The sequence below is a fragment of the Canis lupus genome, chromosome 25 (assembly GCF_048164855.1).
Source record: "Canis lupus baileyi chromosome 25, mCanLup2.hap1, whole genome shotgun sequence".
Taxonomy (NCBI): domain Eukaryota; kingdom Metazoa; phylum Chordata; class Mammalia; order Carnivora; family Canidae; genus Canis; species Canis lupus.
The window spans coordinates 22,636,966-22,654,673 of record NC_132862.1 but is presented as its reverse complement, the minus strand read 5'-3'; the positions used below and the strand labels follow the sequence as shown (position 1 = coordinate 22,654,673).

At 35.7% G+C, this 17,708-nt stretch overlaps 1 protein-coding gene across 1 annotated transcript in view; it reads left to right on the top strand.

The window, feature by feature from the left end:
* Positions 1-17,708, top strand: part of IRAG2 (inositol 1,4,5-triphosphate receptor associated 2) — a 121,904-nt gene that overhangs the window by 35,552 nt on the left and 68,644 nt on the right. The window contains 9 exon segments of the mRNA XM_072798619.1: positions 3,248-3,365; positions 5,724-5,774; positions 8,699-8,776; positions 11,304-11,360; positions 12,856-12,915; positions 13,015-13,079; positions 14,161-14,260; positions 15,933-16,100; positions 16,831-16,932. Coding sequence (XP_072654720.1) covers positions 3,248-3,365; positions 5,724-5,774; positions 8,699-8,776; positions 11,304-11,360; positions 12,856-12,915; positions 13,015-13,079; positions 14,161-14,260; positions 15,933-16,100; positions 16,831-16,932 — 799 coding nt within the window.

Here is a 17,708-nt window from a genome sequence, read left to right as displayed (position 1 = left end):
AGCCAATTACTATGATCTAATTCATTACTCCAAAAAGGAAACCCATACTTGTTAGCAGGTACTCCCCATTTCCCTTCCCCTCAGCTCTGGCAACCATTAGTCTACTTTCTGTCTCTCTGGATTTACCTGTTCTGGACATTTCACATAAATGGAATCATACAATATGTGACCTTTGTGCCTGGTTTCTTTCACTTAGCATGTTGTCAGAGTTTGGTGTAGCATATATCACTGCTTCGTCCCTTTTTGTGGCTAAATCATATTCCATTGTATGGGCATATACATTTTATTTATCCATTGTTCAGAGAATGAATTACAATGGTAATCAATGGTATCCATTGTTTTGGGTTATTTTCACTTTTTGGCTATTACAAATACCACTGCTATGAACATTTCTATACAAGTTTTTGTGTGAACATAGGCTTTTAGTTCTCCTCGATATATACCTAGAAGTGAAATTGCCCTTCAGTGACTTATAGTTAAAATTTTGAAGAACTATTAAACTGTTTCCAAAGTAGCTGCACTATTTTAGACTTTTGCCACCAATGTTTGTCAGTTCTTTTCCAACAATGATGTTCTTTATGTCAATCAAGGTAGTGTTGTTGATTGAAGACCAACAAGCCTACTGATGAAGTGTGGATCTATCCAAAGCCTTCTTTTTTTGTGTGTATCTAAATTCTTTCTTTCTTTCTTTCTTTTTCTTTTTTTTTCAATATTTTTTTATTGGAGTTAGATTTGCCAACATATAGTATAACACCCAGTGCTCATCCCATCAAGTGCTTGGTGCCTGTCACCTAGTCACCCCACACCCCTGCCCACTTCCCCTTCCACTACCCCTTGTTCATTTCCCAGAGTTAAGAGTCTCTCATGTTTTGTCACCCTCTGATTTTTCCCACTCATTTTATCTCCTTCTCTCTATAATCCCTTTCACTATTTTTTATATTCCCCATATAAGTGAAACCATATAATGAATGTTCTTCTCCGATTGACTTACTTCACTCAGCATAATACCAAGACACCTGCACTCCAATGTTTCTAGCAGCAATGTCCACAATAGTCAAACTGTGGAAGGAGCCTTAGTGTCCACCAAAAGATGAATGGATAAAGGAGATGTGGTATATACACACAATGGAATATTACTCAGGCACTAGAAATGACAAATACCCACCATTTGCTTCGCATGGATGGAACTGGAGGGTATCCAAAGCATTCTGTGATTCAGTTGAACTCCTACTCTATGCAAATTCCCATGCTAAGTACAGTTAACTCTTGAATAACGCTGATTTGATCTTCATGGGTCCATTGATACATGGATTTCCTTCAATAAATACAGTATAGTACTGTAAATGTATTTTTCTTCCTTATGATTTTTTAAAAAGATTTTATTTATTCATGAGAGACACAGAGAGGCAGAGACATAGGCAGAGGGAGATGCAGGCTCCTTGTGGGGAGCCTGACGTGGGACTCTGGAATCACATCCTAGGCAAAGGTAAACGCTCAACTGCTGAGTCACCCAGGTGTCCCTCCTTATGATTTTCTTAATAACATTTTCTCTAGCTTACTTGATTGCAAGAATACAGTGTATAATACATGTAACATAGAAAATATGTGTTATTTATCTTATTGGTAAGGCTTCTGGTCAACAATAGGCTATTAGTAGTTAAGTTTTGGGGGAGTCAAAAATTATACATAGATATTTTAGGAAGGTTGGTGCACATAACACCCATGTTGTTCAAGGGCCAACTATATTATGAGAGATTCATTGATAAGTCAGTTTTAAAATGTGTCTATGACTGTGTGGATGAGTGGAACCATATGTTACTCATCCTGATTACCCTAGTGCTCAGTAGAATGTCTGCCATAGAATAGCTCCCTCCCTCATCCTTTCAGTGGTTTGCCAGCCAGAAATCCGTATCTTCTTTGTCTTCCTCTGCCTTCACTTCTAAATCAGATAGCAAGCCCTGTTAATTTTACCTCCTTTATTATCCCTCAAGAAGATTTACTTTCTATTTCTATATCTACTACTTCAACTAAGTATCATCTTTCACCTGGATTACTACAGCAACCTCCTGATTAGTCTCCCTGCCTTTCCAAAATGGGCAGGAATGCTTTCCCTAAATGCCAGTCTGACCAGATCATGCCCCTGCTTTAAACACTCCGATGGATCCCTATCATATCAGGATGACATTCAATTTGCAGAGTCCTTCCTAATGGGGTTTCTGTTGCTTATCTCTACTCCTATTTTCCACTCTAGGCTCCAACAATATCTGCTTGTAGCCCCTCAATGGGCTTCAGGTTGTTCTCCACCTCCAACCCACCCTCCCTACCCCTCCATTATCTGACCTGTCTGCCTTTTATACAGTGTCTACAGAACTTGGGTTCACTCCAATCTTGTATTATAATTATGATTGTATTATAATTATGACCGTATTAAAACTATAATTGTCTATTTACTCTTCTATAAGATCCGGGAGTATAGAGTTCTCATGATTGGATTCACTTTTGTCTTCTTCAGGGCCTGGCATAAATTTGGAGTTCCATGAACATTTGTTGAATGATCAATGTAATTCCTTAGTAAGGAAAAAAATTGTATCTTCTTTGAGACTCTGCTCAGAAAATAGTTCATAATCCAGTGGGAATACAAATAAGCAATTCCATGATATAGATTATCATAATTCATTTAATAGATTTCGTTGGATATTTAGGTTGTCTCCAATGCTTTGGTATTGTAAACAATGCTAAATAATAAATTTCTAAAGTAAAATAAATAGACACCATTTGTAATTGTTTGTTTAGTTGTCCTCTCCTTCACTAGTATGTAACGTCTACAATGACAAGAAGGACTGTATCTCTTGCTCACCATCATAGGCCTCCTTATAGGGTACAGCACTTGGAACATGGTATTATTCAATAAATATTTGTAGAATTGCATTAACTAAATACTATATCTTAGTGGAAGGAAGAACCATGTGATTCAGCCAATGATTAATTTTGAAGGGAGACTCCAAATCTTTATCTTCAAGAATATGTTTGTTTCTTTCCATCTCTCTTTCCCCACCATACCCCCCTAAATCTCTTCCTTTTCTAAGGACTGTGAAAGATCACGGGTATATTTATACTCTTGTTGGCATCTGGTTTAAGCTTTTAGTGGTTTTAAGCTTGGGTCCAAAAATAGTCCTTGACTTTACTTTGTGTCTTTGACAGTTATATTTGAGGTTTTGCTCATTGCCTTTTCCCCCCACCCCCACAGTGCCCACCAGGCTATTAAGAGAACAAATCTGTTAAAAGAAGAACTGGAGGAACTGAAAGTTAGTATGAATGCTTCTGAAGAGCAGAAGACCATTACTGTAGCCCAGAACAAACAATTAGTAAGTCATCCAAGTACTTGGAAATTGGCATATAGTTTACATAACTGAAATCCAAGAGGGCTGGTTTGGAAGCAGAAATCAGAAGTCAGTAGGCTGATGAATGAATTCGTAATACCTTAGGAAAGTAAACACAAATAGGATAAACTTTTTCTTTTCAATCAATTCTTTACAAATTAGTCATATTCACAATGGTTTGTAAAGATCTAGAAGATCTCTGTAATGCCTCCTGAAGTTGATAGGTGAATTCATGAATACCTGATGCTAAAAACCACTTTAATTTCCTAAAAAAAGTTCTCAAATTTTCACCTTTTCCTCAGGTTAAAGAAAAATTCATTATCATAGTACTTACAGGTTACTAAGAAACCCCATAATTAAGTCCTTACACTAAATAAACACAGGCTTGAAATTTTAAGAGCAAAACATTTAGATTAAGCTTTACCTCAACTGCCAAAAAAGTAGTCTTTTTAAATTAAGAATGTTAAACTATTATTTAGAGCTTTGGTAATAATCTTCAAAATCCTGATAAATTCCAGCAGTATTTTAGCATTGCTAACAATGGTGAAGTCAGATTAAAGTCATTCAGACTAATTCATTTTTAGATCTATAAGCCATCAGGAGACTTGGGTTCCAGATCTATGTCATTCCTACAACCAACACAGATTAGTTTAGCTCCTGCCTCAGTAGCAAAATGTGGTGATTAGACTCATTGACTGTCAGGTGACTCTACAAGTCTCTATGAATGTGGTACAGGAAAGGCTCAATTTGGTACCACAGAGGAACTTGTATGTAGAGGAAATATTGAGAAATGATCAAGTAGCCACTCTTGGGAGTCAGACTGCTGGCATCCAAGTCTTGACTCCAATGCCTGCGTAACTTTAGGCAAACCACATAACCTCTTCATCTTTAGTGTCCTCACATATAAAATGAAGATAACTGTACTACTTACCCGAGGGCTGGAAGGGTTAAATAAGTTAATACATGTAAAGCAAATAATGTCTTTTTTCCTCTCAGGGCTCAATATTGTTAGCTGCTATTGTTAAAAGTGCAGAGTCCTAGATATACAACCCTAACTTTTTGCATTTTATAGTGTTTTACAATTTCAAAGGAATTTTTACTACTTTATCTCATTGGTCATAGAACTTCTATGAGGTAAAAATAGAAGTTAATGTACTTCAATTTAAAAAGTTAATAGTTATAGGTAAAGACCAGAGATGTTTTGATTATTCAAAGTCAATTATCTAATAAATGTAGAGCTACAACTGAACTCAGCTCTTCAGATTCCAATTACGTGGTGTGTGTGTCCTTTCATTCTTGCACAAATGACATCTTAACCTGAGCTGCTTCCCCTTTTATTTTTATGTTATAGGAGTAATAATACCTGTCTGCTCTGTAAAATGAGGAAATGCAGGGGTGCCTGGGTGGCTTGGCCAGCTGTGGCTCCAACTCTTGATTTCAGCTCAGGTCATGATCTCAGGGTTGTGGGCTCTGCACTGACCATGAAGCCTGCTTGGGATACTGTCCCTGCCTTTCCCTCTGCTCCTCTGCACCACCCCTCATCGTACCCCACCCTCAAAAAAATGAGGAAGTACATATTAACAAAGAAAAAATAAAATCCCACAAAATCCTTAACTTACAGGCAGCCCAGGTGGCTCAGTGGTTCAGCGCTGCCTTCGGCCTAAAGCCTGATCCTGGAGACCTGGGATTGAGTCCCGTGTCAGGCTCCCTGCATGGAGCCTGGTCCTCCCTCTGCCTGTGTCTCTGCCTCTCTCTATTTCTCTCTCTCTCTCTCTCTCCCTATGTCTCTCATGAATACATAAATAAAATCTTAAAAAAAAAATCCTTAACTTACCCTATCCATGAGATTTGCTGCTAACATTTGGCATATATCTTGTCCTAGAATATTTTTTCTTCTTGTGGTTCTGAATTTGATGCTCTTAATTATAAAATGGTTTTTGACATTCATATGTTCTGGTAATATTGAATTTGAGAATATCCATAGCTTCAAGTAGAAAGCTAGAACTTTTTGTGATTTCAAGGTGCCATTTAAATAGATGAATTCATACTACCTATCATAAGTGGAGGGTGAGAAAGAAGCCAGGCTATTCCTTTTTTGTTTTTCCCTCTTTCCCTCCCTGTCAGATTGAGCCAAGGAGAAGAGTGATTTCTTACAAATCCCAAGAAACTAGAAGTCAAAGGTTTAGCTTCATATTGAGAATATTTTCAGACTAGGTTCATTTGTGATCTCTCAATACCATGTTTAAAGCTGAGAAAGAGAAAGAATGTCAGTCTTAGAGATAAATATGAAGTATTTTAATAAATTTCTAAGTGCTTTTTGATTCCTTTCTCTCAATGAATCAGGAGACAGAAAACCGGGCTCTGATTCTTAAGATTCGGATTCTCCAAGAAGAGGTATGTTGAAATTACTAAAAACAGGTACAGAAAAACATATGGAAATCATATAGGCATGTGTTCAGACCCTGGATTAAATAGAAATCATGTGAATATTCCGAATATTCAGGATCCTATGAACCAAAGACCATATTGCTTTGTCAAATGAGGAAGAGTGGATAGGGCTTTCATGTCTGAACAGAAATACGTTATTACCTTGTAATTATCCATGGAAGGAATGGGGTTTAAGAAATTCAGATTTAAAATGAAATGAAATTAACTTATATAAAAAAGTATACAAATCAAGAAGGAAAAGGTAGACATTATCTAATAATTTTCCATTATTCCACTGAAATAGGTGGAAAAAGTCTTGAATCTAAGACCCAGTCACTGTCTGAAAGTCTGACTTTAGAAAAAACATTTAGCTTTCTGGAATTAATAATATCTATTCCCTACAGTTACTTTGGGGATTAAGATAATACATGTGAAGCTATTTGATGAATTGTAATGTACTTCATATATGTTAGGAAATAATAGTTAAATCTCTAAAAAAAATTATCCTATGCCTTAAATTTTTTAATCAACAGAGTTAAAGCACTGAAGCAACAGGTAACAGAGCTACTCATAAGTTATGATTTTGGAAGAAAATTCTCTATAATTATCTTTAAAATGTCAAATTTATGTACGGGTTTTTATTTGGGTTTATCAGGGGTATTCATTAAGCTGTAATGAACAGTCTGATGGAGCATTATCTCAAATATGGGCCAACTGGACATTAAAGAAATTTTATAGTGGGTTGGAAAGGAACAATTAAAAGACTGTCAAGAAACCCTACCTTAGATTTAGACGTGGTATAGCAACAAGGCCAGGTTTTCATGAAACTAGTACTTTATGGTTAAGCTCTCAGTGTAAGACATTTTTCTCCTCATATTTAAGAGGATTGGCTAGCATCAAAGAATTGTACAGAACTGAATTTAGAGGTATTAGGTATTAGGACGTCCTGAGGTATTAGGACGAAGATGTGGAACCCTTCATCACGAGAGCATTGCAATTATTGATTTGCATTAGAAAAAGCATATCAATGTCATGACTAGCTGAGATTCCTTTAGGTGGTAAAAATCTGATGCACTGTGAAAAGTAACAGCACAATAGCTTGGTAGTTACTTTCACTCACTTCATTCATTCATTCAAACATACTCATTGGGAGACCTTTGTGAGCTAGGCACTATTCTAGGTGTTGAGGATACGAGCTTATGCACAAAAGCCCAAGTGGAACTAGCATATTAGGTGGTGATTAGTGCTATGGAGGAAGGAAAAGCAGAAAACAGAATTGTGGGACAGTGCAATTTAAAGTAGAGTGGTTAGGAAAAGTAGCCTTATGAAGTTAATCATTTGATAAAAATGAAAGGATGTTTATCAGTGAAGGAACATTCCAGGCAGAAGAAGCCATAAGCTCTAAGTCCTCAGGCTCAGCCTGCATGCTCTTTTTGAAGGACACCAAGACCAGTGTGGTCAGTGCAGAGATAACAAGCACAAGAATTACAGACGAGGGCTGCAGGGAGCCAGACCCACAGTGTCTCATAGAGGCCTTGTATGGACTCTGGCTGCTTCTGCTGATTGAGATGGGAGCCATTGGACAGTTTTGAGCAGAACAGAAATGTGATCTAATTTCTATTTTAACAAGATAACTCTGGCTTCTGGGTTTAAAAATGGTAGTGGAACAAGGAAAAAAGTGGGAGACCAATTACAAGGCTTTGTAACATGCAGGCATGAATTTACGGAGGCTGTCTGATGCAGAGGTGAGCGGAGGTGGAGAGAAGTGTTAGATCAGCAAATGCTCTATAACCTACCCAAGGGTATTTATTATATGTTCTGGTGATATGGATGTTCTCTTCTGATTGTTGCTAATGTCTCAGTGAGATAAAAGCAAAGTCATTGGCTGATGCTGAGAAAGTTGGAGGAAGTATGGGAAGCTCAAGGAGAGAGAAGGGATGAAATAGGTCAGGAATTAGTAAACATTTTGTAAAGGATCTGATAGTAAATATTTTTTAGGCTTCCCTGGCTAAAAGGCCTTTTCTGTAACCACTTACTTCTGCCATTGTCATATGAAAACAGCCATAGACAATATGAAAAAAATAGGCCATTGTGTTTTGAAAAAGCTTTGTTTACAAAGCAGGTGGTCAACACCAGTTGTGGGGGTGGGGGTGGGGAAGTTGGTGTAATTTCCCTGATTTAAGCCAGTGGCCAAGTGAATGGACTAGAATTGTATGATATGATCACCAGTAAACACTGAAGTTAAAAATTATGGATTGAATGTGTGACCTGGTGGTTCATTTGTATTTTTCTTTAACAATATTTAATCTGGAAGGGTGCTGTCATGGAGTGGGTAGCAAGCTGAAATTAAGCAAATACTAAGAAGTAGGTAGGGGAGAGGCAAGGGAATTGAGGGGAGGTGGAAGACAGGTTATTGTAATGATTGACCATGGATGAATTTAAGGTGAATAAAGAGGGGACTGAGTTCATAAGGAGATGGAAGGATAATGAGAATGGGGTAGAAACAACGGATTGCAGGCTTCAGTAGGGACTAAAGTTTAGGTGGCTCTCAAAAAAGTAATCTGGAAAGAGAAAGTGGTGGTTCAAGAGTGAAATATTTATAATTAAAATCATGGTGGGGTCATACTTGCTGGGAATGACAAGTCTGAAGATGTGACTGGGCAGTGAATGGTCGAGTGACCATGTAAGATAAGAAGGATCTCTCAAGAGTATTCCTGGATGGTTTTGTTACAAGGACCATGTTATTTTTGGATAAAGTCTTCAGTTTTGTCCCTTAGTTTAAAATAGATTGTGATGTTAATGATGAAAATACCACTTCCTAAAAAAAGCTTTGTGATGTTCTTTTATTCTTTTTTGTCTAAATCTAAGAATATTATCTTCTTTTACATCAGAATACTAAGAACATTATGGATATATATAAATTGGAAAAGAAGATTGAGGAATTGTCTAAAACTGAGATAGAGTACCAAGTAAGCACTTCCCAAATACTGGTAAAATATTTTCTTTTGTCAAACTAATATTACTTTATGAAAGTGTATATGACTTATTGACAAAATAATGTTTGATTATACATTTTTAAATTTGTGTTCTTCAAAATGTCTGAATGACAGTGTATGAAACACAATTTCTATTTTTCAAAATGTAATGGCTTTACTGATATATAACACACATGCCATTAAATTCATCCACTTAAAGTATGTAAGTCAGTGGTTTTAGTGTATATTCACAGAATTGGGTAACTATCACCAAAAACAACTTTGAAACATTTCCGTCATCCCAAAAGAAATAACTTTAGCAGTCATTCCCCACTCCCCAGCAACCCTAGACAACCACTATAGAGACTTTTTGTCTCTATAATAGACATTTACCTATTCTGAACATTTCATATAAATGGAATCATATACACTGTGGGGTCTTTTGTGATTGATTCCTTTCATTGAGCATAATGTTTTCCAAGATTCATTTATGTTAGAGCTCATATTAATACCTTATTTCCTTTTATTATTGAAAAATTTTCCATTTTATGGATACACCAGAATTTGTATATCCATTCATTGGTTGATGAGTATTAGGACTGTTTCTACTAAAAAAAAAAAAAAAAAAGGACTGTTTCTACTTTTTGACTGTCATGAATAATGCTTCTATGAACATTTGATTATATATTTTTGTGTCAATCTTTATTTTCTCATAAGTATGCATTTAGGAGTGGATCTACTGAGTCATATGATAACTCTGTGTTTCTGTGTTTGACTTTTTAATTTTTTTAGAGAGTGAGAGTGTGCACATGTGAGTGGGGTGGGCAGAGAAAAAGGGAGAGAGAGAGAATCTTAAGCAGGCTCTACACTCAACATGGAGCCTGATAACAGGGCTCAATCCTATGAACCTGAGATCATGATCTGAGCTGAAATCAAGAGTTAGATGCTTAACTGACTGAGGCACACAGGTGCCCCTAAGTTTGACCTTTTTAGGAACTCCCAGACTCTCTTCCAGTACCATTTTACATTTCCACCAGCTATGCAGGAGGGCTCAGATTTCTCCACATTCTTGCCAACACTTGTTACTATTTATATTTTTTTTTTTATTACAGCAGCAATTTCTAATTTAAGAGTAGCTAGTTTTGTAAATCCCTTAATCAGTAAAGATTTCAGCTGTTATACTTTCTAATGCAAAAAATGAGAGCTGGGAAAAATCTATCCTTGATTGAATTAAGGGATGAGAGCCTACACAAATGATTTTTTAAAGTATATTATATCTAAAAAGTCTATATCTAGTGCATATTTTTGTTATATATTCCATACATTCTTACCAGGAAACTGAAGAAAGAATATTAATAAACTTAGGAATTTGTGTCACACTTATTGTCATCTCTAATAGTTTCTCTAAGCAATATTTTTTGATGTAGTATATGTATGTAATTACTTAAATTTCATGTTTGTATGTGGAATTTTCAAGTTTCCTAACAGATACCTAAATTCCATATGTATGTATACATATACATATATTATTACATATATATATCAATCATAGTTTAGACGTTCAAATTAATTTTATTCTAGGAATGACTGTTTTTGGAAAACACACTTATTATAAACTAGTAGTAGAAAGAGAAGACATGGGTTCAAATCCTGTCTTGTCTACTTAAAAGTTTTATGACCTTAAACAAGCAATTAACCTCTATTTCAATTTTCTCATCTACTAAATGGATATAATTTTTTCTACCTAATCCCAAAGCTTGGTGGAAACTCAAATGATTATGTGAAAATATCTTTATAACTATGAAGGGATATCAAATATATATGGTAATTCTACTTCTGTCTATGTTGATTATTTTTCTCAGTTTTCAATTCAATTATTACATATTTATCAATCATATTAGAAGTCTTTGCCAACAAACTTGCTTTTGATTTGAATAAGCTGATATATTCACTTTGCTAAAAGATATCTAAACACTTTAAACTATGTTCTTAGAAGAGGAAGAGTCTTTTATTTTTTCCCCCTTGCAATCTAGCTAATCAAATTTTGGCAAGTGAAGGTTATATTGCCAGATAATCTGTGGGTTTCTACAGTACTTGTTGTCCAAGAAGAAGAGCCTTTTATATGTTCACATGGACTCTATGTTCATGTCCTATCTAGATTTTCACCAAAAAAACAAAGACTCAATTGGTCGTCTTATTATAGGAAGGGTAAAATAGTGGGAACAACACTTGGCTAGAGGCGAAGATTCATATTGTGGGCTCAGTTCTGATCCTTACTGTATGTGACATTGGGCAAGTCTCCCAATAGTGTGCTGAGCTTTGATTTCCTCAATGGTAAAGTGAGGGCAACAAACCTGGCCTCTCAAGTTGTTGTGAGGCTAATGTGAAAGTTGTTTATAAAGTAAGAAACACCTGCACATTAAAGGTGCTTGAGAAACATGTCCCCCTATTGCAATGATTTTGTGGCATTTTTTACCAAAGCAATGTCCCAATGGCCATCCCTAAATTTGTCTCTTTTCAGATGCAATTACGTACATATGAGAACACCTTGCTTAATAAAGATGCAAGTTTGCAGAAGGTTGGTACTGTTCCTTTCTATGAAGTCCCATGGGAATGCTAGCTCTCCCTAAATCATAATGAATATGGCCATTTATATAACTTCACTTCTATTAAGATACCTGATTCTACTATTCTGTCACAAGACTTTCCTTTATAATACTTCACAAAAATGTTCTTCTGAGTAAAGAATACTGACTTCTTTATCTGGGATAAGTTTTAACATATCCTCTCTAACTTTTGGTGGTATTTATCCATTTATGTAATAAATATTAGTGTGCCAATTTGCCAGTACTGGCTAGGCATGATGATGTAGTTTTAAGTCATAATAACAAAAATGAGTGTACAGTCATTTATTTTAGGGAAAAAGAAGAATACTTACCCCAGTTATTTTCTATCTATTTGGATTGATTTGATTGGTAGGTAGGTAGTTAGATAACCATTCTCTTTATCTTTATATCCTGTGATCATTGCCTATGTGATAAGAAAAGATTCTGGCTGCAGAAATGCCCTTATGGTGGCTTTAAGAGACATAGGAAGGACATAGAGTTAAGTTAATAAACTTCCATATCCTAAGACATGAAAGTAAATGAAAAGCAGTGTTTCTCTTTTCCTTTCTCTGAATGTTACAAAGTTTCAAAGGAGTCATTTATGAATTGTGAACATCGACCAGATTACTGAATATCATACCAACTTTCTTTATGCATCATGGGTGTTCTTTTTCTCCATATAGTGACATTATGGTAGTGGTAGCTGCTCACCTCCTCCATAACTCTGGTCCTTCCACCACTTTTTATTTATGCCCCAAATTCATAAGGTATTGATTGAGCACTTCCCATTTGCCAAACACCATGCTAGTCATGAGATAAAATTACAGGTTAGACACTGACTATACCCTCTGATAATACAGTATAAAACTATGATTTTAATAGATATCATTTGAGTGGCACCTGGATAGCTCAGTTGGTTGAGCATCTGCCTTTGACTTGGGTCATGAGGCCAGCAGCAGGGTCCTGGGATTGAGTCCTATGTCGGGCTCCCTGCTTGGCAGGGAGTTGACCTCTCCCTCTGCCCCTCACTCCGCTCATGCTCTTTCTCTCTCTCAGTATCTCTCAAATAAATAAAATATTTTTTTAAAAAAACATATCATTTGAACTGGATAAAATTGGATGCTTTAATAATTCATTAGTCATTTGCAGGTAGACTAGTTTTTTTTTCCTTAAGTATGTCATGATAATATAATTTTGACTTGAACTTGAGAATTACCTGTCAGACTTTGATTCCATTGAACTAGGCAAATACGAATATAATGGTACCAATTAGGTATAACTGCCTTGCTGTCCCATACTTTTTGTGTTTTTAATCATAAACACAGACTGGCTCAGTTTTTAAAAAATATTGGTAGAAGGTTTTATCATCTTTGGGGATTTACAGTTCTGTGGCTTTGATTGGTAGTCTACTAAATAAGATTTGGTAGACTCACACATTTATTTGCTATTCTTTCTTCTGCTTTTCAGAAGGATTTAAGTATAGAAGAACTTAAGTCAACCATCATAGAATATGGAAACTTTATAGAGGTATACCATAATAATCTCACAGTTCGTGAAGTAGAATTATTTAAATGTAAATCCCCCACTAAAGTAACACAAATAGCCTAATGTTGTATGTGATTCTAGAATTTACGAGGGGATAAAAACAAACTGACTCATGAATTACAGCACTTGCAACAGGAACTTATCATGTGAGTAAAGCAACTTCTCACCAGCATTTTCTTATGTGCCTCTCTACCCTACATTCTTGATTTGCTGAGCTATATACAATTCTTTGAACATGCCACATTCTTTTCTTCTATATTTTTATAAGTGATGTTTTCTCTGCTTTTCTCCAATAGAACTCCTTCTCAAGTTTTCTATGACCCTCCCTTGCTTTTCTTTTACCTTGAAATTGAGCAATCCCTTTGAGTACATGCATGACATGCTATTCTTACCTTTTAACACACATCATCTTATAATTGTTTTCTAATATGCAAAACATGATAATCCAGGAGTCTACAGGAGCCACACAGATAACAAAAATAAGTAAAATCATTGGGGGTAAGAGCACATACTTATGAGAATGACAAATGAAAAAAATGCATTACCCAGATGAAGTCCAGCTAATCAGGAGTATATGGGCCTGGGGCACCTGGATGGCTTAGTCGGATGGGCATCTGACTCTTGATTTCAGTTCAGATCATGATCTTGGGCTGAGGCTTATCAGGGAGTCTACTTGAGATTCTTTCCCTCTCCCTCTACTCTTTCACCTGCTTATGCATGCTTACTCGTTCTCTCTCTCTCTTTTTCTTTCTCTCAAATAAATCTTTTTTAAAAAAGAATATATGGGCCCAGTGTAGCTGTATCATGCTTTTTTAAAGAAAAGCCAGAAATCAAAAAAAAAAAAAAAAAAAAAAAACCAGAAATCTAGATTTTCATTGAAAGTTTCTAATTTTTAACTATTGGCTCCAGTCCATAAATAAATAAATAAAGAAATAAAGAAATAAAGAAATAAATAAAGAAATAAAGAAATAAAGAAATAAATAAGCAAGCAAGCAAGCAAGCAAGCAGGCAAGCAAGCATGACCTAGTTGTTTTCAACCACCTGGAGTCACTAGTCGGTGCAGCTCCTGGAGGGTCCAGAGACTCTCTTTTTATTTCTCTATTTCTGAATACTTTATACAGTCTTTGGCACACAAGGGCTTACTGTGTTTAGTGATAAATCCCACTTTGGTGATTTTTAACATAGTCACATCTAACCAGACTAGACTATTGCTTTTGTTTTTTCAAGAAATGGGATCCAGTTGAATGTTAGTGGAGAGCGTAATAGTATCATCTCTGAAGAAGAAAAATCTTTACATTGTGAACTCGTTCTTGCTCAGTCTGCAGAGGTAGGTAATTATCAAATGGAAAGCTTGAAATAAGACCATACGCAATAGCTTACTATTAGGTGAAGGTCCAAACTTGCTGAAGAGTACCTGTGACATTTTGAGGAATCTGTTGATTGTTTTTAGAATCCAAGTCTAAAATCTCTTAACCTGAAGAAAAAAAAAAAGGATCTTTTTCAAATTCTGGCTGAAAACCATAGTGAGGCTCAAGGCTAAATTTGAAGAAGCATGTGTTCAGTGAATCCAGACTTTAGAAATCTTTATATTCTCAATACTTTTTAGGAGAAAGTACCTGTGTTGATCCCCAGCCTGGGGTCCTAAAGGTAACAATAGAGATCCATGAACTATTTTTCAGTATTTTCCTAAACCCCCAAAGTAAATGTATCTGCCAAAAATAAAGATGCTTAGAAACAACACAAAATTGCTCTGCTCTAAAATGTAATTGTAGCAGCCCAATATAAATGGCATTGATTGTTACATTCTAAACAGAAATTAGCATTTTCATGTTTTTGGTTAATTTTAAGATGCAAGTGAATTATTATTTAACTCTCAGTTTTTTAGGTAAAACCAGTTTTTTACAGCATGTGAGGAAATAAAAGCATTTCTGGGGATGAAATGCTGGGTATCCCTCTCAATACTCTATTTTCACTCCTTTGTGCTTTCCAGTTTGTGCTTGTTATGTTAGGAAATGCTTATTAGCAAAATTAGCTTTCTTTTCACCACTTTGATGGTCTCTCCATATCTGTGGACGATGGATATGTTAGAATGTCCTCCTCCTGACAGCTGTGATATGACCTTGAAAGGAGAGGAAAAATGTCTTTGGGGCAAATGCTGTTTGAATCTCTCTTGCCAAAGATTCAGGGGCAACATATGCTGCCTTCATCTAAAGCTGTCTCAGGCAGCCTTGGACATTCTGCTGAGGGCTGTGCTTTCCTGACATTCTGTTTCAAATACTCATCATCTTACTGTGTTTTTGAAACCAAGCCAATCTGCCAGACTGAATGAAATGGTGGCAAATCTGCCACAGCAGTCCTCTGAGATAATAATGATGTCAAGATGCCAGCCTGTAAAGTTCTATACTTCTAAACAGGGGTTAAGCAGCTAGCAAAGTTCTAACTCTGAGGTTTATCCAATATTGGATTAGGAATTTTGTCTTCTAATTGGAGTCTAGAAATAAGAAATCTGTAAACGTTTTCCAGTAGACAACAAAAAGAAAGTTAAATATGGTGTTGTCATATATCTAAAATATGACAGGACATGGATGCTTTGAGAGAACTATAAGAAATATTCTTTGGTAAACATCATCTGAGAATTTCTTTTATGAAAGAAAGGGGAAGACAAAAGAAAACAATCTATTTTCAGTAAGATTTATTGAACACCCTCCCAACAGTTTTTTTTTCCTGTGAATTTCTTTACCTTCCCCTTTTTCATAAAATTAGAGCCATAGCAGTTTATATTACCCACATGTAAATGTTATCTATTGGATAAATGCTTTTCCTTAAGAATGAATAAATGTTAAGTTGAAGCCATCCTAGGGAGAAAATGTAAACCATTGTTTGGTAACATAGGAAGATTTTGTAAGACTACTTAGAACTCTTTGATGGGGACAGTTATATTGACCCATGAGCATCATTTTCATAAAATAAAAACACTGTTCTTTATTAAAATGACAGAGTTGTGGAAAATTTGATAATTGTCTCATAACAATGAAACTGAGTGGCAGTGCAGTTTATTTAGCTTGTCATCTCTGGATATCATGATGGACCAAGAAATGCTGCTAGTACTAAGAAAACTTGAACAAAAGGGAGTGGAATTCACAGCTATGCTTCAAAAAGCTGGAATCGTAGAACATGTGTACTATGGTGATTCACTGACTAGGAATATCTGTAGATAACTGATCTACAGCCTATTTGCTGAATAGGCTGATACAGGCATATCTGTGTTTTGTTGAGACCTAAATTAATCCTACTATGAAAAGAGAAGTTTTTCCAAAAACTTCCCTGAGGTTGATCTAGTTCTGGCTCAGTCAGTTCAACCTCAATCAGGTTGATCATTAGATAGGAATTGTTTGGGCTTATTTTTCCCACAGGCTAACCTGTAGTTTCAGAGGACTGAAGACATATCTATTAAACAGTTTCCTTCTGGCTAATAGCTAGTACCTCTTACTCCATTTTGATTTTTGACTGGAAACAAGATGACCATAGAAAACAGAACACATTCATGACACTATTTCTAGTGCCTTTCACAGTGCTTAGCATATAGTAGGTAGCATTTAGTTTAATAAGTGGGGAAAAAAATCCATGAAAATGTTTGTTTCCTACTATTTGAGAGAAGAATAAAGATGAGTACATTTTGTTTTGAAAAAATGGCTCTATTTGTATATATTCAACATATATAGAACACCTGATAAGAGCATTTACACATGGCAACATCCTGGGATAAAGGAAAGTCATGGGGGTCGCATTTTGTACGGTGTCTTAATTATATAGTAGAACTTTGGTCTAAACTACTTCTTATATAAGAGCCTATGCCTTTCACCTGAATTCCTAGTTGAACATGTGGAACTTTTGCAGCATGAAGAAGTTTCTAAAGTTGAAACTCTCATGGATAGCTCTCTGCAGTGGGTAACTGATCCAGAAATTACTGTGAAAAAGAAGTGGGAGAACAAGCTTGCTGTAAGTGTTTTATATTTTTGATTTTCCTGGTTTTTCTTCTACCTTCTTAACCCAGGTAATACTCATTATATATGCAGTACCACTTCTAAGATTTTATTGTAGCCTTCTGCTATCTTGGTCTGTTGGTATATATGGACTGTATGTCTGGAGATGTGTGTGAGTGTGTGCATGTGGGTGAGAGTAAGAATGTGAGGGTGAGGATAAGTATGTGTGACTATGAGGGTGAGTATAAGTGTGGGTTAGGGTGAAGGTAAGTGTGTGACTGAGGGTTAGGATAAGTACGTGTAAGGGTGAGAATAAGTGTGAACTTGAGGATGAGAGCAGCTATGTCTGAGGGTAAAGATAAGTGTGTGAATGTGAGGAAGAAAGTGAGAGTGAGGACATATGATATATGTTAAAGAGACAATAGATAAAATGATTTAATGAAAAAGTATATTATTTGCATCCTTTGAGAATTGCTTGTAAGCCTGAATTTTTCCTTGACCTATTAAAATTCTCTAAATTCAATGGAATGATTGTGCAAATGTTATTCCTGAAATTCTGACATTTTTATTATCCCAGAAATTAGCAGAACATGAGAACTTTAAGCAGCTATTTCCAGTTTTGTTATAAAGGAAGCATATAAGAATAAATTAATTTATCTATTACTTATCTCTACTTCTTGACTGCCAGACAACTTTCTAACATCCATCAGCTTCCTAAGTAAAGTTACAGCAAGGAATAAACTCTGAAGACTCTGGAATATTAATTTCAACGCCTTTAACAAACTCTTTTTT